General features: G+C 38.5%; 3 protein-coding genes across 3 annotated transcripts; all 3 read right to left on the bottom strand.

Moving 5' to 3' along the window:
- Positions 1 to 3,176: 3,176 nt before the first annotated feature.
- Positions 3,177 to 4,527, bottom strand: rxfp3 (relaxin family peptide receptor 3). Its single transcript, XM_042509879.1, has one exon. The coding sequence runs from the start codon at positions 4,392 to 4,394 to the stop codon at positions 3,177 to 3,179; it is 1,218 nt and encodes a 405-aa protein (XP_042365813.1). The 5' UTR covers positions 4,395 to 4,527.
- Positions 4,528 to 14,096: 9,569 nt separating this feature from the next.
- On the bottom strand, positions 14,097 to 21,035 carry btc (betacellulin, epidermal growth factor family member). Its single transcript, XM_042509798.1, has 5 exons — positions 20,703 to 21,035; positions 19,838 to 19,945; positions 16,446 to 16,563; positions 16,103 to 16,249; positions 14,097 to 15,331 (listed from the first exon to the last, which is right to left on the bottom strand). The coding sequence occupies exons 1-5, from the start codon at positions 20,740 to 20,742 to the stop codon at positions 15,184 to 15,186; spliced, it is 561 nt and encodes a 186-aa protein (XP_042365732.1). The 5' UTR covers positions 20,743 to 21,035; the 3' UTR covers positions 14,097 to 15,183.
- A 1,800-nt stretch (positions 21,036 to 22,835) lies between these two features.
- On the bottom strand, positions 22,836 to 25,095 carry gng10 (guanine nucleotide binding protein (G protein), gamma 10). Its single transcript, XM_042509799.1, has 3 exons — positions 24,882 to 25,095; positions 23,121 to 23,248; positions 22,836 to 23,025 (listed from the first exon to the last, which is right to left on the bottom strand). Exons 1-2 carry the CDS (start codon positions 25,056 to 25,058, stop codon positions 23,123 to 23,125), a joined length of 303 nt encoding a protein of 100 aa, XP_042365733.1. The 5' UTR covers positions 25,059 to 25,095; the 3' UTR covers positions 22,836 to 23,025; positions 23,121 to 23,122.
- Positions 25,096 to 25,999: the final 904 nt, after the last annotated feature.

Here is a 25,999-nt window from a genome sequence, read left to right as displayed (position 1 = left end):
CACCAAAAACATCGAAAGCTTTTCTTCAGTACCCTGGGAGATCAGTGGAGATGCAAGCTCATCGCTGTTACGTTCTAATTTCTCAATGTGATTTACATTCAGGTCACTTTTCTTCCCCTCAAAGGGGAAAACAGAAGAAATTCTGTGTGTGTGTGTGTGTGTGTGTGTGTGTGTGTGTGTGTGTGTGTGTACAAACGTGCATGTGTGTGCACAAACTGTGGGCGACGGATTCAAACATCTAATTAAATGCCCAAGGCCTGGTGCAATTAGTCATTTATTTGTAATGACAGCATGTCAGTGTGTGCAGAAAATGAGTCCCTTCGTTTTCCACTACTAAATTAAAAGATTAAATGCAATGTTTATCTCGGGGTGTTGATTTTTAAGAGTGGATTTGCTGGACTCCTGCAACCCCCTCTCTGTCAGACACATACTCACGCATCAGCTTATGGGAAATCAAATACTTAGAAACAGCAGGAGAATAAAGGATTGCAGGGAATTCAAACAGATGAGTAGCATTGGATATTTGTGAAATTACACTGAATCCAAAGTATAATGGAATCCTGCATTTTCTATCAAATCTGTAAGTTAAAATGCGTTTATATCTGACTTGCTGTCAAACAGGTATCCGTCTCTGACATTTAACTGCTGTTAAATTGTACTTGTACTTGGCCACATTCACTGAGTAGGTGCTTTCTGAAATTAAATTAAGATTAGAATTAGAATGAGCCGTTTAGGGCTGGTCCTCACCTGCAGAGCTCACCATGTTCACCAGCCATGTTTCTACAGTAGCCCTTAATGGACGAACCAAACACTGGCTCAGGATATGGCCTTCGCATTAACACAGTTAGAAGCCCATCTGCATCAAAAACTATTCCTTGTAAAGTGAAACTTCTTTATTTAGTGTTTTATTTTTGCCGGTTTAAATCATTGGGTCTGTTTTCAAGAGTAAGAAACATCTGTGGACGATTCATCTCATGTTTAAAACCTCCTGAACATCTGGATCTTAAGTTATCAGAGAAAAAAAGGAGCTCACATTAGCAGATGCTGTGCGAGCCACCAGTTTCCAAAGTGCCAAACAGTGTTGGAAAAACAGAGATTTTTAGCATGAAACTGCTTCATTCAGTGTTTTTACTGGTTTTAATCAGTTGGTCTGTTTGATTTGGAGGGAAAGAGACCTCTGTAGATAATTCGGCTCACAGTAAAAATCTCCTGAATGTCCAGATCCAAAAAACAGGTGCTGGGCGAGCCGGCCGTTTCCAATATGCCAAACAGCATTGGAAAACACTTGGAAAACACAGCCAAGCTTTGGTTATAGCCCAGTTAGGCTATTACTACTGTCCTTGTCCCAGTACACAAACACCAGAGAGTATCGATATATTAACAGTATCATGTCCAACTCCTCCACAGTGGGTGGCGATATGCCCCCTTTCAGCAAGTTACTATTGGATCTTCATCCGGTTGACCTACTACGTCACATACCAAACAAGTTAGCAAGTGGCAAAAGGGTTGCATGTCGAATGGTGAAACATTGATAACTTTTCGGCACTGTACATTACATAGGTATCCTACCCTTTTTTTCTACCTTCTTGTTTTGTTTTCCTCCCTTTTCCTTCTTTTATTTCTCGCATCTAAGCCTGGCGCTGGGACTGTGGAGCATGCGCAGAACGCCTTGGCCAGTTCAGGTATTGAGGCGTATACATGAAACAGTTATTGGACCCCCAACCGCATTATCTAGGTTTGCCAGACCGACTTTGAGAAATTCGACGTAGTACGATTTCAGTCAGTCTAACATGTTTACATGTATTTTCGAAGTCCTGTTTTAGTCAGACTAACACAATCATTAGAGTTTTTTCTATCATGTAAATGTACTGACTGATTTATAACGTAAAACTGCTTTATGCACTGTTTTTACTGGTTGGTATCAGCAGGTTTGTTGGTTTTGTAGAGGAGGAGACGTCTCTCAGTGAAAACCTCCTGAACAATGAACACTGAAAGAATTCTAACCAGGTTGTTTGAAATCTGCAATCATCACTGTTATACACCACTAAAGCTCCCTAAATCTTACACAATGCTCCTTTAAATATATATATTGAAAATTACTTGCAGTTGCACTCAACTTGACATTTAAAGTACATTTTGGGTGCCTTAATAGTAAATGTCAGGAACAATAAGAGACTTTGAAGGTCGTTTTAATGGCAAGTTCCTCTGAATTTTTCATGAGGTTATTAGAAAGTAAAGAACTTAAATATAATAATGGGTTGTTTGAGTTTATCCCCTTGAAAAACTTTTCATTAATTCTAAGAGGTTCCTTCATTAATTATGAGTGAATTCATACAAATGCAATCATGTAACCCATTAAGCCCTCTTTATGTGCATCAGACACATTGTCAGACACCAGTGTTCTCTTTTCACATTATATTTAACCCTTTGAAACCCGGACTGACATCATTTTACTTGTGCTGCATTCAGAGGCCTTTCACAAGCTATTTAACCCTTTGAACTCTGAGCAAACTGGTTTGATTTCTTTCAAAAACATGGGAATAAAAGGCAATGAGCAACTTGGCAAGAAACCTTTTTTTTAAGCTAGTGGAAAGTTTGTGGAGAACAATATTTGAAATTATTATGAAGATTATCATTTTTAAACTCTTCAGTTCAGGTTATTTCATTGGTTTTTTTTTTTCACTTTCCCATTTTTTTGTTTTTGTTGTTGTTTGTTGTTGTTTTTTTGGGGGGGGGTATTTGGGCTTTCTGTGTTTGGAGGGTTATGGTTAAATGTTTTTGAAAGAAATCAAGCAAATTTTTCTGGGTTTCAAATCTGTGTGTAGCTCACTGGACATTGTCAATCTGTGTTGGCAACCACCACAAAACAACAAAGAAAGAACAAAGAGCAACAAGTGTCTCACCTGTTAGATGCACTTTACTTGCACATTAAAATACATTTTTGGACATTTTAGCACATTCAAAATACTGTTTATCTGCCTTCATAATATCACAAGAGAAATTCCAGAGCCCATTTCACAGATGCATGTGCAGTAACATGCCAGTGGGTCATATATGACCATATCTGTCCTTTTCTCGCTTGCTTTATAATGCACATCCAACTAACTGACGGGGCACTTAACATAAATTCATATCAATAACGATCTAAGACGATTAAGTCCTTTCGGCAGTTTAGACTACGTGCTGTTTTGCGGCAGGTCTCGCTGGTCATGGTACATCACAGCCCCCGGAGGATAAAACTCTACATCGGGCTCCTCGGGCGCGCTGACGGGGACCAGCACATGCCCTTGCTCGTCCTTCCCCGGCTTTGTGGTTCCTGTGATCGGCCTTATTTTCGGTGAAGTCATCCTCCAGAAGAGTTTTTTCAGCGCTTTCCTGAACTCCCGCCTCATCAGGCAGTACAGGATGGGGTTCAAGCAGCTGTTGGAGTGCGCCAGGCACACGGACACGGGGAAGACGTACACCTGCGTGGTGTAGTACTCATAGCTGAAGTGAACCACGTTGAGTTTGATGAGGATGCCCCAGGCTGTGAGCGCCTGGTTGGGCAGCCAGCAGAGGAAAAAGGATAACACAACGATGGTGACAGACTTTGTGACCTTGGCGCGTCTTTTTGCGCTGGAGGTGTTGATGTTTTTGGATGTGATGAAGCGCAAAAGGAGCAGGTAGCAGGCGGAGATGATGCCAAGCGGTAACACAAACCCCAGCAGCACTTTTTGGGAATGATACAACCCAAGCCATAACTGCGCGGTTCCGTTGGATTCGGGGAATTTGACAAGACACAAGTCCTCGTTGGAGACAGTGACGGTTGTGGAGAAAACTGCGTGCGGCAGAGCGGCGGAGACAGCGGCAAACCAAATGAAAACGGTGATGCAGCGCGCGGAGGAGCAGCAGTGTGGCCGCCGCCGGCTGCCCTTGAGCGCAGAGGCGAGCGAGCAGTACCTCGCCACGCTCATGGCAGTCAGGAAAAACACGCTGGCGTACATGTTCATAGCCGTCACATAGGAGACGATTTTGCACATCGCTTTGCCGAAAAGCCACGTGAAGTCCAGCGCGTTCTCCACCGCCCAAAACGGCAGAGTCAGCACAAACTGGAAGTCCGTCACCGCCAAACTAGTTACAAAAAGGTTGATGGAGGATTTTTTCCACACTTGTTTCGACTTCATAAGATACAGGACCAGTAAGTTGCCAACAAGACCCAGTGCGCACACCAGCGAGTAAATGATGGAGATGATAATCCTCACAACAGCAGCGCCATCTCCCACAAAATCTGTCCTGTTGAGCGGGAAGAAGTCACCGTCCGAGCGGTTGGTCGTGTTTAAAATACAGCTGAGGCTGAAGTTTACAGAATACACTATTCCTGCTTCGTAGTTGGTGTCTATAAATTCTCCAGACATATTAACTTCAATCCGTGAGGATGCTACCTAATGTCATGCTTCAAAATCCTCGGATTTCAGGTCTTTGCGCCAGCCTCCTTAAATACATAAACATACACTGAACATAAAGAGAAGCGGTGCAGATATGTACCCAAATAACTGCCCTTTATCCCTGACAGGTGAGCTCTACTTTTGCTCGCCGTGCTCTGAGGTTTTTCTTAGTGCGCCTCAGCTCTCCAAATGTGACAAAGCGCCCTGACGCAGCGCTCAGGCGCAATCTGGCGCTGGGGGTTGGTTCTGATTAGATGCCATGTGGAAAACAAGAAGACGTCATTTCATGTGGAGAACACCATGAAAAAAGTACGCTCTTGAATAAGATATTAAAAAAAATAATGTTTGCATTCGTTTTTCTATGTAAACCGACATGATCTTGTAGGAGTACAAACCGCCTCTGATGTTCTTGAGAATTCTTTTTTAAATGCAAACAAAATCATACTGGTGGTGCTGATTACCCAGGGCCCCGATGGGAGAGGGGCCCCCAAAAAGCTTGGGGTGAAAAGTTTGCTTTTCTTTGCAGTTTATTGGAATAAGTAATGCTAAACCCAAATTAAAACTGTACAAATAAATTGGTTGAAAGACTAAACCTTGCTTTACCAGTTTACTTTGGCATATCTTTCCCTAAGAAAAGGAATCTGAATTCCAAGAAAGACATGGTAAAAAAAAATGAAAAGTTGCATAAGAAAGACATGGAGCACCAGGGAGGCGGCGCTGCAGAGAATGCTAATGCATAGGGCCAACAATTTGTTGTGGAGGTGAAAGTTGCCGTCAAATGCTAAAAGCTTCCTCCACAGTGAATTCAGCAAATCCATTACTTTCGATTCCTTTCCTATTGTTTCTTCCACTTACCTTGGCTGAGGGTCAGCACTGTTTCATCAGAGTTCACCTGGCTAGATGGCACAGATGAAACAGGGTGGATGGAGTGGAATTAACTTAAAAGCAGAAGGATGGATGAAATGTAGACATAATGAGACAGCATGGGGAAGTGAGCACAGAGAGTTGGAGAAGAGATGTGAAAAGAGTGCGGTAAATTAGATTGTGCGAAATTAGAGGATGCTGCTGGGATTGGAGGCATTAAAGTTCAACAATACTCAATAAGGCATGCAAGTAGCCGGCTATATCTGAATCAATGGCCCTCATAAAAGAAACAGCAATTTCTCTTATTTTTGCTCATATCCATGATTTCTTCTTATTTTGTTAGTACCCACTGATTTCTGGGATTCAGCAATGTTCTCTTATTTTTGCCATTCTCTTAAGTAAGAGAACATTTTATGACTCGTCATGAGCCGCCGTACCAAGATAAGACAAAGACATCTTGTTTTCACAGGCCACAAATTGTTGCCCAGCGCAAGAAAAAAAAATAACTTTGCATTTTAGGAACAACATTCAAAAAATGTATGAATATATGTTAATCCAATTTAGATAATATTTTAGAATAATTATAATGACTGAATTACTAAATTTCATGGCTAAAGAAATACATTTCTACTTAATGCCAATTACTATTATTTCAGTTACTGCGCATCCCACTGTGGAAGTGAGTACATTCACTCATATACTGTGCCTGAGTACAAATTTGAGGAGCTTTTACATTTCTTGAGTATATTAATCTCATGCCACTTTCCACTTCTACTCCACTACACTTTAGAAGGAAATATTTTATTTAATTAATTGGCAACATTTAAAAAAAAATATTTTCCAATTATGTTAAATGCAGAAATAAACAATTATATGGTTCTTATATATATATACATATACATACATACATACATACATACATATATATCTATATATATATATATATGAGGATTTGCTAATTTCCCTTTTAGTTATTTATTAGTATTTAATTTTTACCATTTTGAATTTTCGGCCTTATTTTAACAGGGGCCCTGTTACTGTTCCACTACTGCAGAAGTTCTTCCTCTTACAACCTTTTTTTTTTGTGTTCATGTGTCAGGCTCTTCACACATGGCGCAAAATTTGCACTTATATGGTGTTCAGGGGGTGTTACATTTGCAAACATGGGACTTGTGATCAGGTGGGATTCATCATTGAGCACACCTGGGTGGGAGCAGATTTGGATGGTGAAGAGCACTTGGTGCATCTAGAGTTGACTTCTCATATATTTTCTCATAAACTTAAAAGAAAAAATATATAATAGAATAAGAAAATGTATGAGAATATTGCTGCATGAGGCCTAATATATCATACGTGTGTATTTACATTTATACTGCATAAAGAATCTTGCCAAGGTTACAGTGAGGGGTAGATGATTACATCTCCAGGGACTATGATTTTCTCCAATGCCATAGATCAACATGTTGTTATCAATTATGTGCACTTCTGGCTACATGAACTGAATGTGAAATAGCTGCTCTGAATAGTAAGGGAGTGACTCTGTGAAGCTTAATTAGCTTGTTAAGGAGCAGCCAATGGAGTGAGGAGACCAATTACCTGTGCAGCTGCAGGCAGCTCACAACTTCTGCTCTGGTAGAAGAATTTTCACTTTTTGAAGAGTTATGTGGGAGATTAATGAACCTCTTTTTGAGTATATTGTGCTAAGGCTAATGGTAAGTACTGTTTTTTGTTTAAAGTTTGGTGTTGTTTCAATTTAGGGAGATTTGGGGATTATTAAGTGTGAGACATGCAGGTGTTAATAATCAAATAAGATTCTCCTTTAGTGTGGGGGTCTATCAGCTCCAGTATGTATGACTGCAAGAAAAATATAATACAAAAGAATGTCAGAGTAAATAGATAAAAATGTCATTTTCAACAAGTGTCTACTGTGAAGACAGGTTTAAAGTCTTAAAAATATATATTTTTTGAAACACTTTATTTAAAGAAAAATGAGAGAAAAGCCTCAAATTTTGCTAGTTTCACTTCTCGCATGGCTAATCGATAGTGAATTCAGTTCAGTTCTTTTGTTTTGACTTACTTTATTGTCAAATGCAGTGATAACGGAACAAATGAGGGCAAGTGCAGAGGCATATAAACAGACAGAAAAGATTATATTAAGTGACACAAAGACGAAATGCACAGGTAGAAAGAAATAAAGGTAGGGTAGAATATTGAGAAAACAGAAATAAACAAAAACAAAGAAAATTAAAAAGAGGATAAAAACAGCATTGGATGTGATGGGTGTGCAGGACAAGACTTGCAAAGGTGTATTCCTCATGACAAATCAGGAGCAGAAAAGTAACCTTGCAAGGAGCTACAAATGGCTCAAGGGCCTGGCAAACATGTTGCTGTTCAGGTTACTTACTCATGTTTTTCCAATCTCAACAGAGCCAGGGAAAAAATATTCAATGGAGTGCATCGCTCTTCTCAACATTTAGGTTAAATGTATTTGTATGCATTTGAAAGGATCTGCCTATGTTGTGGAGCAATGGGCCTTTCATAAGATTTCAATTAAACCTCTGAGATTTTTTTTAGACATGGCTAAAAAGGAAATCAACTTGGCAAGAGATGTAACACAAATTGCAAGAAATTAAGAAAATGACTTGGGTTTTTTTTAAGGGAGAGAAGGGGAAATTATTGAAAGTTAATAATCATAAAAAACATAGGGAATTTTTCCAGATTATTATTATTATTATTATTATTATTATTATTATCAACTGTTTTATCTATATATTTGTCTTTGCTTTTGTTTTTACCTCTTTTTTTTTCTCAAAATTTCCGGTAATTTTCTTGTAACTCGTAACTTGTAACTTTAAAAGAAATTAAGCCAATTTTCTCTGGTTTCAAAGGGTTAATTTTAAGTTGTGTTTCTGTGTAATGCTCCATTATGTTCACCAGCTGGCCGCTAATATTGTCAGTCTGCAGTTTGGTTCTGGGCAAGGAGGGTGGAAAGAGACATGCTTTCTGTCTGCTGCAGCTTAAAGGCCATGAATGGTAATTCTCTGTGGGTTTGTCCCCATGAGCAACCTTTCAAACTTTCAGGGCTGCCAACTTTTCAATTTAATTTGGAGTACGAGTAAAATGACCTCCGACTTTCTATTGTCACATTCAAGATCATCCTGAAGAGGATTGCATTTACAATTTCAGCAAACCTCTGAGTATAAAGACTTTAGGAAAGGGCATGAGAAAGTATTTTTAGGAGAATTTCCCTTCTTAATTTAAAAAAACAAACCTAAAAGAACTTCAAATTTGACAGTCGTTGTGATCAAGACTCCATTTCAGCAAACCTATTTATGACACATCAAATATGAGGAAATCATTTATGTTATGATAAAATGTGAGCAAACTTTCCCTTTAAACTTTATAAATAACAATTTTGCTTGATAACTGTAGCAACACAAGGAAAGTTAGTATTGCAATTTTAAAGATGACATATGTATGTCAGCTGACGTTTGGTTCTGCAGATGCAGATCAAATAAGTAGATAAAAGAATATCTAAGCTCAAAGTGACATGTGAGATGAGTCATACACGCGTCATACTGTAGGCTGCAGTTTTGTTTGATAAAACAGGCGGCATCAGCAGGACGTGAACTCCATCAGTACTGGTGTGTTTAGCCCCTGATCCAGTTTCTATATTTGGGAAACTAAACAAGAGAAATGAAATTCTGAGTCACCGCTGTGATATTCCTTCACCCTATATTTGAGGCTCATATACCACAAATCCTCTGCAGGAATCAACATCTCAGATCCTCTGTGAAGCTCCGCAGCATCATCACTGACAGGAGAAAAAAATATCTGCTATCTGTTCCAAATACGTGCCATCCCTCTGACGGTTTCCTGGTCCTCCATATTATGGAGGATATCGTGACGGCTGATGTTATGAAGTGGATGGATTTAGAGAGGGAGAGTGATAGCTGCACAGCCCGCACTTTATTTACCAACTCCTAAAAAATTAAATAAAATATCCCTTTGTCAAAAACAGATTTGATTCATTTTCCTGGCCACTAATTGACCAACAGAAGTGTGCTAATGGAATTTAAATTATAGTTCCAGCCATGCAACTAGTTTTTAATAAAAAGAAGAAAAGAAAAAAAAAACAGACCATCAGAGTAATGCATGTTAAAAATAAAACCCAATGGTGGAAGAAGTAATTCAGATCAGTTAGCAAAAGTAAAAATTACCACAGAGTGAAAACCCTCTCTTACGTGTACAAGTCGTGCATTCAAACTTTTACTCAAATAAAACGTACAGTGACATTTACTTTGAGTATTTTACATTTTTTTTTAAAAAAAAGTACTCATTAGGGAACCAGTTTAAATATTATTACTTTAAAGGAATATTTCACCCACAAAATCATTGTTTGTATAGCAGTTACTCATACTGAGCTATTTGTAAAAATAATAATAATAAAATAATAAAAAATGAAATTTAAAAAATTAAGAAAAAGAGAAGAAAATTGATAAACAAATCAATAATATCATATCTAGTTGAGGTGGATCTTATTCAAAGTATTGTATTTACTACTGTATTTTTTACTACTTACTTTTGGGCAGTTTGATTTACTGTGTAAAAACGCTTCATAATTTATATGCTCATTTTAGGTTTCTGTAACCCTTAAATCAGCACAGTTAGTAGAAACAAAAGCTGAAATAAATGAAGTGGAGTGAAAAGTTCAGTATTTCCCTCTTAAATTGTGTGGAGTAGAAGTATCAAGTAGCACACATTGGAAATACTGGAAATACTGGAATACTAATTTTCAGGTACCTTCAGTGTGTACTTTTATATTCACACATTGTACAGTTTGTTACACTCTGTCATTGATTAAGTCCAAATGTCTGTGTTCAGTATTGTGGAACTTGAGACAGGTGTTCTGCTGACCTCCAGTGTTATTCATGCAAACTACAAAACAAATTGATTTAACACAAAACATATTGAGCATATCGCCCAAGTGAACCCAGAGCGGTGCCGAATCTCCCTGCCAAACTGTTTGTTAGTCATAACACAGCTGCTGGAGCCACCAGCTTGCGCACATACCAGAGAACAGATGGAGCTGTGAGCGTTTAGTGTGAAAACTGTATTGAATGAACCCTGCGGTCACAGTCACACTTCATCCAAGGTCTAACATCCACTATCCTAAAATCGTTTCGGGACTTTCATAATCACACAACAAGTTTATGAAAGATTTTTTTACTGCACGTCCGCTCCAAAACAAACATCTACTACAGTTTGGCTAGTATCTGTCTCTCTTATCAGCGTGCTGACACACCCCTCATATAGAAACTCCGGCGGCATTCCTCAGCTGTCACTGTTTTGAAGACAGCCGGGCACACAGGCCACCTGAAATTAGGTCAAAGATCCTGACACGTTTGTTGTAAACAGAGCGGGGAATAGATGTCCTTGGGTACAAAACTTAAGACTGGTGTTTGCAGGCGAGACTAATATCCCTACACCGGATTAATAAAGTTGTGAGTAATGCTTCTTGGCAGTGTTTTCAGTGCATTTTAATTCATTCTCCTCATACTTCATTTCATTGCTACCTGGGTATACTTAAAAATGAGCTTACTCTTTCAAGCGATTCACGATAACTGAAGCTCACATAAGTCAGATCCCTGCATCTAAAAAGAATAAAAGTTGCAAATAATGAAGTGAGCTTTGTCAAATGGTGCAATGACTAATCACCTGAGGCTCAATATCAGCAAAACTGATGAGCTTGGATGACCAGAAAGAAGAAAAAGAAGGAGGCAGGGGCGTAGCACCAAAATTCTGGGCCCTGTGCATAAGCAGTCTCTGTGGGCCCCCCACTATCCTCTCTTGATCCACATCTTTCTTTCTTTCTTTTTGGATCCAAATTTCTTTTGGCAGGGGGGGTGAAAACATGACAGTGTACGCTGGTGCTCCAGCAGCATAAACAGTCTCTTACTCCACTCTAGCTGTGTTTTTAGACAGAGCGAACTAAACCATTTTGGACCTTTAAGGGGTGAGAGGGGCCTCACAGAGCTTCCACTATTTTTCAATAAAAAGTTTAGTCTTTATACCGATGTATTAAGCCAGTTTTAACTTAGTTGTGGCACTAATTACTTACAAATAAAAAACTGCAAACAAAACAAAACTTTTCATTCCAGGGTTTTCGAAGGCCCCCTCCCGTTTCAGCCCTGCGTAATCATTTCCAGCCACAACGCCAAAGAGGAAGTAGATACCTTTAACTTTTTTCGATATGAAATGTCATTACTTTAACATTTTATCCTACTAGGCTTTTCTGTGTAAAGAGCTTACCTGAGTTACAGACAAAAATGTGTTGTGTGAGATCAAAATGGCCTTTGACCTGTGACCAACACATTCAAAATTCATCAATTTATCCAGTCTGAGGCTGCAGTCAAATCGTCTTTTTTTTATGCTTAGGGAGGTCTTGGCTATCCACTTGTCATTAGATTATCAAAACACATTTTAATACCAGGGCTAAACAGGCTTCATCATCAGCAGTCACATAATTACGGAGCCTAGTGTAGGCAGGTGTTTTTTTTTAGCACGGTGGTTGTCTGTTTTGGAAGTCCTTGTGAATTCTCCAACATTTAGGAAAAGGCAGGATGCTTTTTTTGTGACTATATCACAGCTCAGGTGGATGTTTGAGTGAAATTTCCTCGAGGCATCCCTGACATATTGTATTCATGAGAATGAGACTGACAGCGTGATGGACAACCCGAAAACATAATTCGCCCTGCCACAGCTGCTGCTGGCACAGAGGCATAAAAATTCAGCTGGTGGCACAACACTGAACTAACCCTGAAAAATAAAGCGGTCGTCAGATGCCACTTCTACAAGACAAACATGACAAGGAAGTTTGACATGTTGTAAAAGAAATGTATTCTCTTTCTTGCTGAATGTTAGATAAGAAGATTTGTGCCTCTGTTACTGTCAGCACACTGAATATGAAGACACAACCAGCATATCAGCAGCCTGCAGACATGAGAGCGGTATATCTGACATTCAGCGAGAATGACACTTGTCTTTCCCAAAATGTCAAACTACTCCTTTAAATTACACTATCTTACTTAAAATACTGTGTATGACCATCGCTTTTCCACCAGTTCATCCACGGTCCCTTGTGATGCTATTGACCTCAGACATTTAAATCTTTATAGACCGGATAAGGTGCAGATAGAAATGTCATTGATATTCTTTTTTTTTTTTTTTTTTTTTTCAAAGAATGACATTTGAAAGAAACTTGGAAACAAGGGCAGAGTCAGATACGAGATTATTCCCTTGTGCCTACTGGATTAAGTCACATTATGCCACAGGACGATACTGTTTTATGTTCACACCCTCACACTGGAATTTGTTGGCTCCTGTGACAAGACACTGGCGAGTCCAGCTAATAACACAGCACCATAGCAACGCAACAACACAATAAAACTGTAACCAAAGTACAGTCACATGAAAGGGAGCACAATCATTACTTAATAAGAGCATGAGGTGTTCATTTGTCGACGTAATAATATCGTAAATATTGTATGTATTTGATTAAAAGTTAAAAATTGTAACTGGAACCAGGGTTACAGTAGCTCATGGAGACGTTTATCTGTGATAAGTCAGCAGTGGCCTCGTGAACTTGAGCTCGTCGGTTTGTGGTGAGATCAAAACAGTCTACCAACTGAGGGGATGTTAAGTAACATTTCTTAAAAAACGCCACGTAACGTTGAGTAACTTTCAGCGGGACCAGGTCATTGTTTTGCAAGTCACAAGTAAGTCTCAAGTCTTTGCAGTCAGGTCCCAATTCAAGTCCCAAGTGAAGACAGACAAGTCCTAAACTTTAAGTTTTGAGTCATAAAGTCATAATGTGTACCAAATTTACTGCCATTTTAGACAAATATTACATTTACATTACATTACGATATGACATCTACCCAAATTAAAGCCAAATCTAAATCACCACCTGGTGGTTGGCTGCAGTGTAGGTCATAAACCCCGCCCCCTCCATATTAGTGAATGGGCAAAAACTTCAAGTACAAGTCAAATAAAGTTTTCCTGTCATTTTGGGTAGTTTTTATCACACTTATGTGTGTTAAAGTGTTTGTTTTTCTGATGAGTATAGTTTTAATTAGTTATTTGATGCTGTAAACCCTGTGTGTGCCAGTTGGAGTGCCCGCGTTTAATGGCACTGCTCGTGATTGGTGAGGCAGGTGTATGGGCAAAAACGTGATGCCGCGGAGATCGCTTCTGCACAGACGGTGGCTCAAAATGTCATCAGCGCCAGATGGCAGCGGCCATATGTGGTATAGTTTGGCTTCATTTTTGTACAGTGGGAGGAAATAGAGACGTGTCATCCATCTTTATATCTAATTATAATATTCGACCTGCAAATTTTGCATACTGCAATTAATTTTTTGTTGACCACCAAATAGTTTTTTGTACCCAAACAAGATTATCTTTGGTATAATTTTTTTTCCAACTGGCACCCAGTAATGTTAATGTAATGTTAGTTCTTCATGGTTCCCTCCTTCAACTTGATTGGATGTTGTCAGGTTGGTTCAAATAAAGCGGATCCGGAGGATTAAGATTTCCTGGGAATAGCTTTAACGTTAGTTGATTCAGGAAATAAGGGAAATGAATTGATTTCTGGAGCACTTTTTACATAATATACTTTTTAATGTTTGGACTTGGTATCAAGTTTTTTCAAGTCAAAAGGCTCAAGTCCAAGTGAGGACAAAAGTCATTAGTGTTAAAAGTAAAAAATCGAGTCTAAAGTCATCAAATTTGTGACTCCAGTTCAAGTCATGTGATTTTTGAATTTTTATTTTTCTTTAATTGAAAGCACATGTACAATAGACATCTTTATTGCTAGGTGACATATAGACGGCAGGTGCAGACGTCACTGACTCTGCCCTAACTCTCTTCATTCTACATTTAGATGCAGAACACACATACAGATACACATTTAAAAAGGCCAGTGAAAGGCTGACAGTCTAGAAACCGTCTCATACAGTGGAGCATTTTCACCTCAGTGGAGCCTCCACACACAGGCTCGGCTGTTCTGCGTCCTGTAGCTCGGAGGCTGCCGGGCTCCAAATATACAGTTCAAAAAAGCCTCCCGCACAAGTTCTCCTTGTCCTCCTCCAACCCGGGACTCCAGGACTGCAACCTTTTAGTATATAGACGGCCCTTTTTTGCATTGCTAACGTTGATGAGTAACAATATTCTGCGTGAGTTTACAAAGAGACGTTAGTGTGGATAGAGGAATAAATGATAACTGTTGATTTGTGTGATGTGGATCAATAGTTTACCAGCAGTAAACAAAACAATATGACACAAAGATACAGCATATTAAAACAGTTGTGCAGCTGCTGGTACTCGAAATATTGCATATTTTTATACAGTGGAGTGTCTTATCTTCACACAGTCCCTTTCCTCTCATTTTTCAGTGTCTGCCTCCCACGACATACTTGATAAAGTTTTTGCATCGGCTGCCAGCTGGTGTCACATCTTTTTTTCCAACATAGCAACAGCTGATTTAGCAGAGCTTAGCGAAAGGCTACAAGCGCCTGTTGCTTCAAAAACAACATCAACAAAAAAACAGCTGAACAGCTTGTGTTCATCATCCTCTTTGTTCTGAAGCTTCATCAAAGTTTCAGACAAGTTTCCCTTTAAAGGAGGGTGCAGACTCCTGTTTGATCCAACACAGCCTTCATCCAGAAATGTCCCCCCACCTCTGAGCAGGACTTAGTTGTGTATGTCACAGGGGGACCTCCTTTTACACACTGCTGTCACACGTGAGACAAAAGGCAGCAGCTGTGACACGAAGGACAAAAATCTCTCATGTCTAAACAATTCCCAGAATTGTGGACGCACACACACACACTTCTCACACAGCGTTGGTGAGCGGTGGCTCTGTTGAGTCTGCTGTTGAGGTTGTGTGTGTCACGTTGGTGTCCATCATTCTGAGCTTCTCTGTCCCGTTTCGCGGTTCTTCCCTCCGTCTTCTCCTCCGCCAACAACACCTGCATCTACGACTGACAGAGACAAACACATGTAATCATGTCTTTTGTATGCAGCAGCAGGGGTGTTTCCAGGAATGGAGGACATCGGGGGCTTTGCATGGACCTCAAGAGGGGGGTTCAAGGAAATCTTTCCCTGGGAATTTTTATTGCTAAACATGCTCTACTTTGGTGCTTTTTATGCACTCTTGCACCTTATTTACCTGTGAAAAAAAATTTAAAATGTTTTTTTCTTTTACTTTCAAAATATTCGGAGCTGTTAGTAATTCCTATTGATAATAAAATACTTTCAAATTCTATCATTAAAAATCTTGAACTCTTTGAAAGTTAAGCAAATTGGAGAAAAAGCAGCGTGAAAGACATGACCCAAAAATTGGCAATAAATCATTTCAAAGTGACAAAAAAAAGAGAGGGAGAAAAGTGATAAAAACTAAGACAATGACTGCAAAATGTGCTGAAAATAAAAATAATGTATGTGTACAATTTTTTTAGAATCCTAATTTAAAATATTTAATTGTAATAATTCTAAATATAGTTTTCTCAACAGTCTTTTTGGGCAGAATTTTCTAATAATTCCCTCCCGTCCCCCCCTAAAGACTTCCAGGCCTAATCCAGGCTTATTGATACCACTCTGCAGCAGTAATGGCAAAAGCAGTTGCTCAGTAATTATGCTGTCATTCCACTTAACAAGACAGCTAATGAGCATGGTTTCCAAAATGTGACACTAAGTACATTTCATACATTGGTAAATAACTTTTTTTCTGTCAAGCAAGCACAGAAGCTTACCCTGAACAAATGCAGATGAATACAATGACGAGAATGAGGAAAACGAGTCCTGCGATGACACAGGCAATTATGATTTGTCGCTTCTCTCCTATCAGCCAATCCAGGTCCATATACTCACACCTGGCACCAATGTAACCACGGTGACACCTGAGAAAGAAAACAACTGTCATTTCAAGCAAAAGATGATGAAAAAACACTACTGCCTCTTTTATCTGTTCTATCTCTTTCCTGTCATTTTTCTCTGCCAAGCTCCTAACTTTGAATTTCTTTTCTCTCTACTTTTTACTGCTACATCTTTCTCTTTCTCCTTTATCTTCATCTTTACGCAGTGGATGTCTCTCACCTGCAAGACGGTGCCTGTTGTTCCTTAATGTAACGGCACTCTCCGTGGATGCAGTAGTTTGTTAGTTCCTCGGGGCATTTTGAGAAGTGGCTGCCCCACTGCCCCGTGTCTGTTGTGTCTGCAGGAAAAATGAAATAACATTTAAAAGGGAGGGATTGTGTTCAGACAATTCAGGACAACACTATTCTGTCATCTGTTACATTTTGCATTTTCCATATAAACTAATAAACAACCAAAGAAAGCCTGAGAAAATCCACCTACCAGGACTTCTAAAGCTATAGGTACATAATTTAACTACATAATAAATGGAATTGTAATCTGTTACAGTACTGAGAGGAAATAATTCTGTTACTTTGCACCTTGTCTCTGTGCAGGAACGCCTTCTTTTGGCAAATCCAGACGATGCTGGCCAGCAAAGCAGTCAGAACAGAACTGCGTGCAACATCATCAAGGGTAGGATGCCTTACAAGGAGCTGTCTCTTAATCCAGACAGGCTTCATTCATTTGGCAGTATGCACTCAACTTTTATATAATTTATATATAAATGCTTATTATGCTTAATTTCAGGTAATTTTCTTGGAATGTTTTTTTTGTGCAACTTTCTTGCTAATTTTGGGCCATGTCTTGTTAAATTGCTCATTGCCTTCTTCTTATGATTTTGAAAGAAATAAAACCAATGCTCAGGTTTCAAAGGGTTAATGTCACCGGTCAGTATAAGTTATGAAAAATTCATCGAAGGTAACAAGTTACATTACTTTGTAAGTAAATAAAATAGTTTGGCCCACGATACCTTTTACATTTTTACAAAGGTTAATTTGCAACCATCACTAAATATGACACTAGCGCAGCAGATTAGCTCAAAAATCCCTCCAAAACCACAACAAAAAACAAAACAAATGAGATATAACATGTCAAATAAGTGCTTGTGGACTTTATTTCCTTATTATCTGTTTTCCCTGTTAAAGCTGAACAAACCAACTGCTGGCTTTAGCCTAATATTTAGTTAACAAACATTAGAGTGGCATCATTCTTCTCGTCTAACTCTCGTCAAGAAAGCGAGAATGTCAAACTATTTCTGTAACCGCGTCACGTTCTGTCAGCGTGCTTTTTTTGACACCTTGGACTTCTGGCAGAGCCTGAGTTATAAATAGACTGCTTGCAATATGATCCAGAGAGGAGTCCTAATGAATTAGTGCCAGGAAAGCCTGGTGTCATCAAGGTCTCATTAACCACGTGTTTCATTTATTACAATTCCTTACCAAATGAAACACGTGCGAAGGTGGGATAAAGTTACAGTACGATTCCCAGTCTTCCTGTCTATGTCTTCCCGCTCCTCACTCTAAGTCAGTCTACAGACCACACCCCGACACAGCTGCTCATGGGACATAACACTGAACTTCTGACCCCCAACGTTGCACATAGTGCTTCTTAAACTACACGCTGCCGCTATCTTTACAACACCATTATCTTTGAAAATGAGCTCGTAAAAAAATACTGCTGTTCAGGTGACATCAATGAGAGCGCTTCGGTTTAGCTGAAACTAGATCCGGCTTGCTGCCTGATGACCATTGTTGAAAAGGAAAATATCCAGTTACAAAGTTCAAAGGAATAGCTGGGGAAATATGTTGGCCTTTTTGCTTGGGTTAGCTTAGAAGGCTGATGCCACTCTAATATTTTACTAAATATGACGCAAACTCTAGCAGAAATTGGTTAGTTTATTATTTTATATTATTTAGTTATTATTATGATTTTATTCATTGCAAAATTGAATAAAAGCATGTAGAGCTTGGCTTAGTTTAGCAGGGGAAACAGCTTACCTGGAAAGGAATAAAAGCATTTACCTTTACCTAAACTAGCTATTTTTGTAACATGGTATATATTATTTGTTTAATATATACAAAAATCATATTGTAAAAATGTCATGTAGTCTTGGAGGGTGTTGAATTCGCTTTCCTTAAAAAGGAAAACGACTAGCCTGGACAGGAGAAAAAAGTAGTAGCACTTAAGCTAACTATTTAATATTACTTATAAAATTTATTTGATCAAAAACCAAGCTGCAAAAATGACAATGCAATGTTTTAAAAGGGAGCTGAATTAGTCTACCGTCTTTCCAGTCTTTCCACTAAGCAAAGCTAACTGCTTCTGGTTGTAGCTTCATATTTAGCATCCTCTATACTAGCTCTCAGTGACAGCAAGAAAGACAAGATGCACATCTCAAAACGTTTAACTTTTTTTTTTAAAGTTAGTTTTAACAAAACAGTTTTGGAATCACTTGTTAAATGAAACAATATCGTTGTTTTCTCCTTTGATTCATTTAATAGGCTATATCAAACAAAAAACAACAATAATTTTAAGGAACAGAGTGCAGCTGGTATGACATTTTTCTGTAGGCTGACGCTCGTCAAAAAGCCTGATGGCTTTTTCCATTGGATTTTGGGTTATTTCAGATAATCAGCTCTGTCTCAAAAAACATTTTATGATAGACACTTATGTTGTTCAGCAAGACAATCTTCACAAATTAACACAAATTTCATGATTTTTAAAGCCTATGCAATCGCCAGAAGTAAAAAGGTAAGGCAGGCTATAAACAAACTGCACAACTGTCGCATGATTTAACATCCCTTGAACATCCCCACCACTACAAGGCTGTAAAGCCATGTTCAGCATGATGACATTCAGTATTTATTGACCCATTTTATGTTATAAAAAAAACCCCATGAAATTCTTTTACCATTGTATTAACCATCTAACCAAAAAACTATTATAAAAAACCCTTGGCTTCAAGATGAAGGAACCTGGAGTGCTAAAATGCTACTGTGTTTTAGGACTCATTCCCTTGACCAGTACAGTTTGTAGTAATTAAAACAAATACAGACGAGTGAGTTGAGCCTGCCTCCATTTAAGAGTTCATGTATTTTTTAAGAACAGAGAGTTGCAAACAAGAGACGTGTCCCTCTTAATATTTAGAAGATGTGTCCCTCACAAACATTTCAAAGTAGCAAACAACTTTAAGTTTGACAAAATAAGACATTCACACTATAAACTGATGCAGAAAGGCACAAATCAATGCATAAAAAATCACTAGATTGCAGGAAATTAAGTGTATGGCGCTCAAAATTTCATAGCGTAGCACCCCCAAAGTCCCCATTTCTGATGTGTTCTGACACAAAACCTATGCCTTTGTTTTAATTACTCCTGGACAGCCGGTGTTATGTCTCCTCGCCAATTTTTTTTTCCCTGTTAAGTGTTTCAATGTGTAGGTGTGTTTTCATGTTTACATCCACATCTGTTATTGCTCATTCTTCCATTAAAACCTCCTCCTTAAAACTTCAAAGCAACCATTTATGACACCCTAAAGGGCCCCGCCCCCCTCGCCTCCTGCCCGTATCTACCTGTGCAATTGTCTCCGTTGCCATGGTGATGACAGTGGGACACAGTCCGATTGGCAGACTCGTCCGTGGCATTCCATTCTGCCAGGGAGTATTTGCATAAGGCCAGAGCTGCAACCAGAAACACAAACAAAAAGCCGATCACACTCTCACACACCCGCACACAAGAAACAAATATATGCATGTGCACAATTGTGCAAACATTTTTAACCAGTTTGTGACCACATTTCACACTGAGTATAGGATTTCTTGGAAAAAACCCATAATCACAATCAGTTATTGAAGAATAGCTGCTGAGTCATGATGCCAGCCTGCCTTGTAGGGCAGATTTCTCTCATTCACGCCCACTTCTGTCTCTCCCTCTCTTTCTCTCTCTTTCCCTCACACACACACACACACACGCACTTTTACTGCTGTAAACAAAATCATATAAACTGTCCTGGTCACTCTGAGAGCAAAGGCAGTTAAGGATATAGTGTCATCTTTAGTTTCACACTAGGGAAAGCTGTTATGACAAACTAATTATCACAGGTGATATACAGCTGATGTATTCTTTTAATAATTAACAAACACTGAAGTCTACTGGACAAATATAGCTCAGGAGGATGAGCCCTTCCTTCAAACCTGTGTTACTCTGAGGTCACGTAGATGATGACAAGGTGTGGCAACAATCAAAACAAATTATAAGTGACTCATGCAATGCCATTATAACACTTTATATATGTCCCTCATGAGGAAAATGGTCACTGGAGCACATGTTAAAATTGATAATTATATATGAACATCACTCTAACATGTCTGTCTGATATTATATTCATCTGTTTACCAATAAGGTGGGGAGGTAAATAGGATAAACAGTAAATCTTACCTGCTGCTATTCCTAAATAGAGTCTGTACACCTTGGCCATGTCCTCACTTGATAAAAGCGCTCATCCAATACATGAAAGCTCAGTATCAATAACAAATAAAGATGAAACTGGATAAGTCCTTCCTCAGAGGTCATTGACCTTTGAAAAAGGTGTGGGCAAGCTGTAGAAGTTCCCCAGTGGAAAGTTGTATTGTGGTCCTTCATTGATGGCGGTTAGGTTCATAGTCATCCAGGAAAGCTTGAGGCTATAACCAAAGCACACACACAGTCCGAAGTGTCTCTCTGGACTGTGACTGGACTGCACCACACTGTGTGTGAGAACAGAAAAAAAGGGGTGGCACTGAAACCCAACTCTGCTCTCCGCTCCCCGCCCACACCTTTAAAGGAGTACACCACTCCATTCAGGCTATTCAGGTTAGTTCCTAGTCAAAGAGCAGCTCCACCTTTACACCTGACTTTCGTCTTCTTGAGAATGAAGCGAGAGGCGGAAAAACTCATTGACAATAAGTAACAGCCAGTTCAACAGCAAAGCACTTCGGGATCAGTTTTCTAGGCTTTTTTCCCTTTGGGTTGTCTTTAGAAGAAACATGTAAATGTATGACCTGAGTTTAGCAGATTTGCTGGTCCAAAATCAGACATTGTAAAATAGAGCTGGACCTCTTCTTAGTCTAGAGACGGATTTCTGCAGGGTATGAATCCACTGGAAGAAAGTTTAATGTGAAAGGTCAAGTGGCTACTAAACTAAAACGTGTTTTTTTATTGAAGCATTTTCCAATTTCAGGCTTAATTTCAGAAGGAAGAATTGTACTTCATACTCCATTAAAGTTAGATGACATTTGTGAAATTAAGATTTTACAAACAGAACATTGTTAAAGAATTAATCACCCAACACAATGCACGAAAATACTAAAAGTTAGCTCCTTCGAGACCAACTACAAGCCACAGGCCTCTGGACATATGCCCAGTTCAGTTATCCATCCATGTGAGTAGCCTACAGTGAAGTGCATCAGTGATATTGCATGATATTATGTATAACACTGGCTAAGCTGTTGAAGGAGAAATTGTGATATTATTGTTTTCCACACATGACCAGAAGATGGCACCATTTCACACTTAAATAAATATTTTAAACATGTCCTGTGACACTTAAAATTGTAATTATGGTTAAGTTATTATGGTTTAAAAGTTTATTATTAAGCCAGCCTCTCTCTTGCCTTTCCTGTGGTTTAGTACACAGCTGCCACTGTAATGGCAAGCTTCTGTCAAACCTGGACCATTTTATGCAACATAGGGTTAAAAAGAAATATAGAAAATTGCTGTTCTCAAGTGAACAGTTTCACATTTCTCTCTGGTTTTGTCTCAGAAAGAGTTTTGCATTTTCACACACACAGACACAAACACACACATGCACACACTCTCTCTCTCTCTCTCTCTCTCACACACACACACATATATTCTGTTCTGTTTCTGCTCATTTTCATGCTAAAAGTGCCTTAAAGGAGGAACATCTGATGCCTTTAGTGTGACACACGTTTGAACAAAGGTTGTTAGGAAAGGAGGCATAGAAATGTGAACACTATTGAGACTCGTCCAAGAACAGTGTACTGAGAGGAAAAGGAAGTGACAAAGTAGAGAGTCGTCTCATGACAGACTAGACCTCTTTTAGGCTGATGTAGACTGTTTCTGGGGCATCTGTCTACTTGTCCAAATACATAAGTTTCATTTTATACAGAATATGTGCAAATAGATAAAATAAACAGACTTAAATGACTAAACGCACAAAAAATAAATAGACAACATGATTCATAATATCCATTTTCCACACAATGGTGATTCATGTTTAATTTCTAATTTAGCATAGCCTTGAGCTTCAAAATAAAGTCTAAAATCTTAAAAGCTGAGTGAAGTCAGTGCTCCTCTTTGTTGAGTGTCTTTGCAGTTTTGAACAGGAAGACCCAGTTTCCTCTCTCTGGCTGTGATCCTAACTTAGACTGAACCATCAGGAAGCTCCGACGCAGACAGATTCCAAAGCGTAATTTAGAGCCCGGCTGTAAACATCCGCTTTGTATAATCCATAGATAATATAATTCTGCTACAGACTTTCAAAAGTTACTGAAATAAAAAGATACAGTATGTTTCTGTAATGTCCTTTAATGTGGAAATAGGTTAACAGTTTCGTGCTAAAACAAGGCATTTATTTTTAAAAAAATCTTGTGAGAATTTTTTTTTCATGCTTTTCTCAAAAACAAAAATAATTAAAAACAATTTCGCATCACTTTCTTCTGCGAGTGAGATGCCACAGTTGTGTCCACTTTTTCCTCCTCTGCAAAAAAAAGTGCAAATCTTTTCATTTCTCATTTAAAATCCTACTATAATTTGTTACTTACAAATTGCCTTTTAAACTTTGTGTCCTCTGACCTTCACACTACAGCACAGGAGCGTGGCTCTCTGAAGGGGTTGCTGCCTGTGGGGACTCCGACCAGCAAAGCGTCTTTGCCTGCGTTCTGCAGACAGTACTGCTGGAGCTCTGCAGCCGCCTGGGACACCTGGGAACATATAGACATAATATTTGTAAGTCAGAGTTTATAAAAGGGTTTTAAGCAATACTTAATGCTTATTAATACAAAATAGAATTTAAAAGTCCAGGGTAAAGGGGGTTCAATTGGCACACAGAGTAATATTCCATGTTTTTCTTTAGTTTATAATCACTTAAAAAAAGAATCATTGTATTTTTGTTACCTTAAAATGAGCCGTTTATATCTACATACAGAGCAGATCCACAGAGCCCACCATATTGTTTCTACAGAAGGCCAGAATCAAACACTGGCTATAGATAGGGCCAGTAGCACTTTTGCGTTTTTGTTTTTTTGGGTTTGTTTTTTTCACCTCGGTCACCAATGTGCTCCTACACGCTTGGCACACGGAAGACGTTTCAGTTCTACAACCTCACTGTTAGATGGCACAATTTAGGAGGCCTCATAAGAAAAACTCTGGGATTCCTTTAGTTTCATGTGCCTGCAGTACCAAACATGCTTTGTCTTATAAGCTAGCTATTTAAAGACAGGGAGACCCCTCCTCTGAATTGTTTTGCCACTTACCTTTTATTAATGAGATATTAACAAGGTCCTTTATAAATTACTTATTAGCTGACTTGATGCCTTTATTCACAACTTACCAATAAGGAGGGGTCTCCCTAAATGACATAATGAGCTTAAAATAGTCTAGTGCATAGTTGTGCATTTTCTGCATCAATTTATGATGCAAATGTCTATAATTTTGTCAAAATAAAAGTCCTCTGTGACATGCATGTTTATATTGTTGGGGGGGGGGGGGGGTCCCTCCCAAATCCTAATTATCATTTAAAAATTAATAAATCCATTATTATGATAAATTCAGGGCTCATTTTAAATTTCTGCTCTGTTGTTAAATTAGCCTTTAAACAACAATAAAGCAGACAACGTAAAAGGCAGCTGAGCAGATAAAAAGCTTAACAGAGTATAAAGCGACATGCAGAGTATGTGAAGTACAGTATGAGCAATTATTACAAAAAAACTGGTAATAAGCAGCAGTCAGTGCAACATAAAATCGTATTATAATACAGACGGCATTAGTAAAACCATTAAGATTACTGTCTTCACACAAAAAACACATTCTGACACGATGTCATACAAGTAGATTTCAAATATTTAGAATTAGATATGTGAAATGTGCTCAGCTTCCTTAAAAATAGGCCTATCTAAACTGGTTACTATCTAATGTATCAAAATGTATGATGAGAGCACATAGCAACATTTTTTGATGCACTTCAAAATGTTTCATTGATACATTTTATGCAGCCACTACAGTATAATGCGCATAATTGTGGAATAGGAGTATAGAACAAAAACTTATGTAGTGTGAGACAGTATTAAATGAATGTGCGGAAACAAAACAAGTGGGTGGCTAATAGATTAATATATTGTGTAAGATAAAAGCAAAAAAATGTTTACTGTAATGTTTCCGGCAAATTATTCTGCTGGGGAACAGATAAAAGATTATCTTACGGTATCCTACTTGAAATCTAATACAGTAAGCTTCTGCATAAATGTAACAAAGTTTAACAAATTAAAAAAAGTGAATTAGTAAACCCCAAACCCTCACATATCTTTGTCCATTTTCTGTTGCATTTCTTTAATTTACCTTGATCCTCTCCACACTGGCCTCGAGCTTCAGTTGTTCCACCAGCCGTCGCATGTTGGATAAATTGGAATTAGAGGTCATGTTGTTGGAAATTTGTTTTGGTGGGAGAAAAAAAATTCCTTGTGAAAAAATCCCCTTCAGTCTTTCAACACTGGAGCTGACGGCACTAATGGGCATGGAAAGGCTCGAGGAGGAAGAGAGGCCGGGTTTCTTTCCAAATGACCTTAGTCCACTTCACTAAAGAAATGAGGAGACATGGAATTAAGACTTGACTTTCATGTTCTCGATAGCCCACACTAGTGGGCCTATTTAGACATTAGTATTATATGGTCATCATTTTATCAGAACTTTCTTAGACTTACTTGTTTGTCTCTTTCTTTGGTTTTTATGATTGAAAAAAAAGTGCATTTTTTCCTGCACCACACTGTGTGTTAGAATAGAAAAAAAGGAGTGGCACTGAAACCCAACTCTTCTCTCTGCGCTGCAGCTGATTCACGGGATTGGCTGTAATTAGCTTTTGCCGATCATCTGTCTATATGAGTCCTGAGAGGGAAGATGAGGAGACAAAGAAGGAGGATGAAAAGAACAAATGAGAAGACTCAAGGAAGTGAGGAATGGGATTCTCACATTTATACATACATATATATAAAAATATTTTTTTTTTTTTTTTTTTTTTTTTTTTTTTGCAATTTGCAGGATATTTCTTGCCAAGTTGCTCATTGCCATTTCCCCCATGTTTTTTTTTTTAAAGAAATTAAACCAATTTTCTCAGTTTTCATTTTTGTATTGATCATTTTTCAAAATATACAGTACATTGTACAAGTATCTAATTAATTTTAAAACCCAGAAAAATGGTAAATTTAGTAACAAATCAGAAACAACTTCAAATACACACAGAAGAAAAAAAAACAAAAACAAAAAAAAAACAACACAAAAACAATAATCCAGATAACATTAAATTACAAGAGGGAGGAAAAACAATTATTTAAATGCTTATAAAAGGCGTCTAGGGGCAGCAAAACAAAACTGATGTCGATGGCAGGTGTTAAAGGGTTAAAGGTCGGGTTCATATGGTCGGGTCCTTTGCGGCTGCACGCATGCGCTTGCCTGGGCTGCCG

This window comes from Plectropomus leopardus, chromosome 20, assembly GCF_008729295.1.
Source record: "Plectropomus leopardus isolate mb chromosome 20, YSFRI_Pleo_2.0, whole genome shotgun sequence".
Taxonomy (NCBI): domain Eukaryota; kingdom Metazoa; phylum Chordata; class Actinopteri; order Perciformes; family Serranidae; genus Plectropomus; species Plectropomus leopardus.
This window is presented reverse-complemented; position numbering and strand designations above follow the sequence as displayed.

What these genes read in the sequence shown, in the direction of transcription:
- btc (XM_042509798.1), bottom strand. Translation starts at nt 20,742, where the DNA reads ATGGCCAAGGTGTACAGACTCTATTTAGGAATAGCAGCAG. An exon ending in CAACGGAGACAATTGCACAG is followed by an intron (nt 16,564 to 19,837) that starts GTAGATACGGGC and finishes TTTTTCCTGCAG; the next exon opens with ACACAACAGACACGGGGCAG. An exon ending in TTCATCTGCATTTGTTCAGG is followed by an intron (nt 15,332 to 16,102) that starts GTAAGCTTCTGT and finishes TGTCTCTGTCAG; the next exon opens with TCGTAGATGCAGGTGTTGTT.
- gng10 (XM_042509799.1), bottom strand. Translation starts at nt 25,058, where the DNA reads ATGCCCATTAGTGCCGTCAGCTCCAGTGTTGAAAGACTGAAGGGGATT. An exon ending in CCAGTGTGGAGAGGATCAAG is followed by an intron (nt 23,249 to 24,881) that starts GTAAATTAAAGA and finishes ATATGTTCCCAG; the next exon opens with GTGTCCCAGGCGGCTGCAGA.
- rxfp3 (XM_042509879.1), bottom strand. Translation starts at nt 4,394, where the DNA reads ATGTCTGGAGAATTTATAGACACCAACTACGAAGCAGGAATAGTGTAT.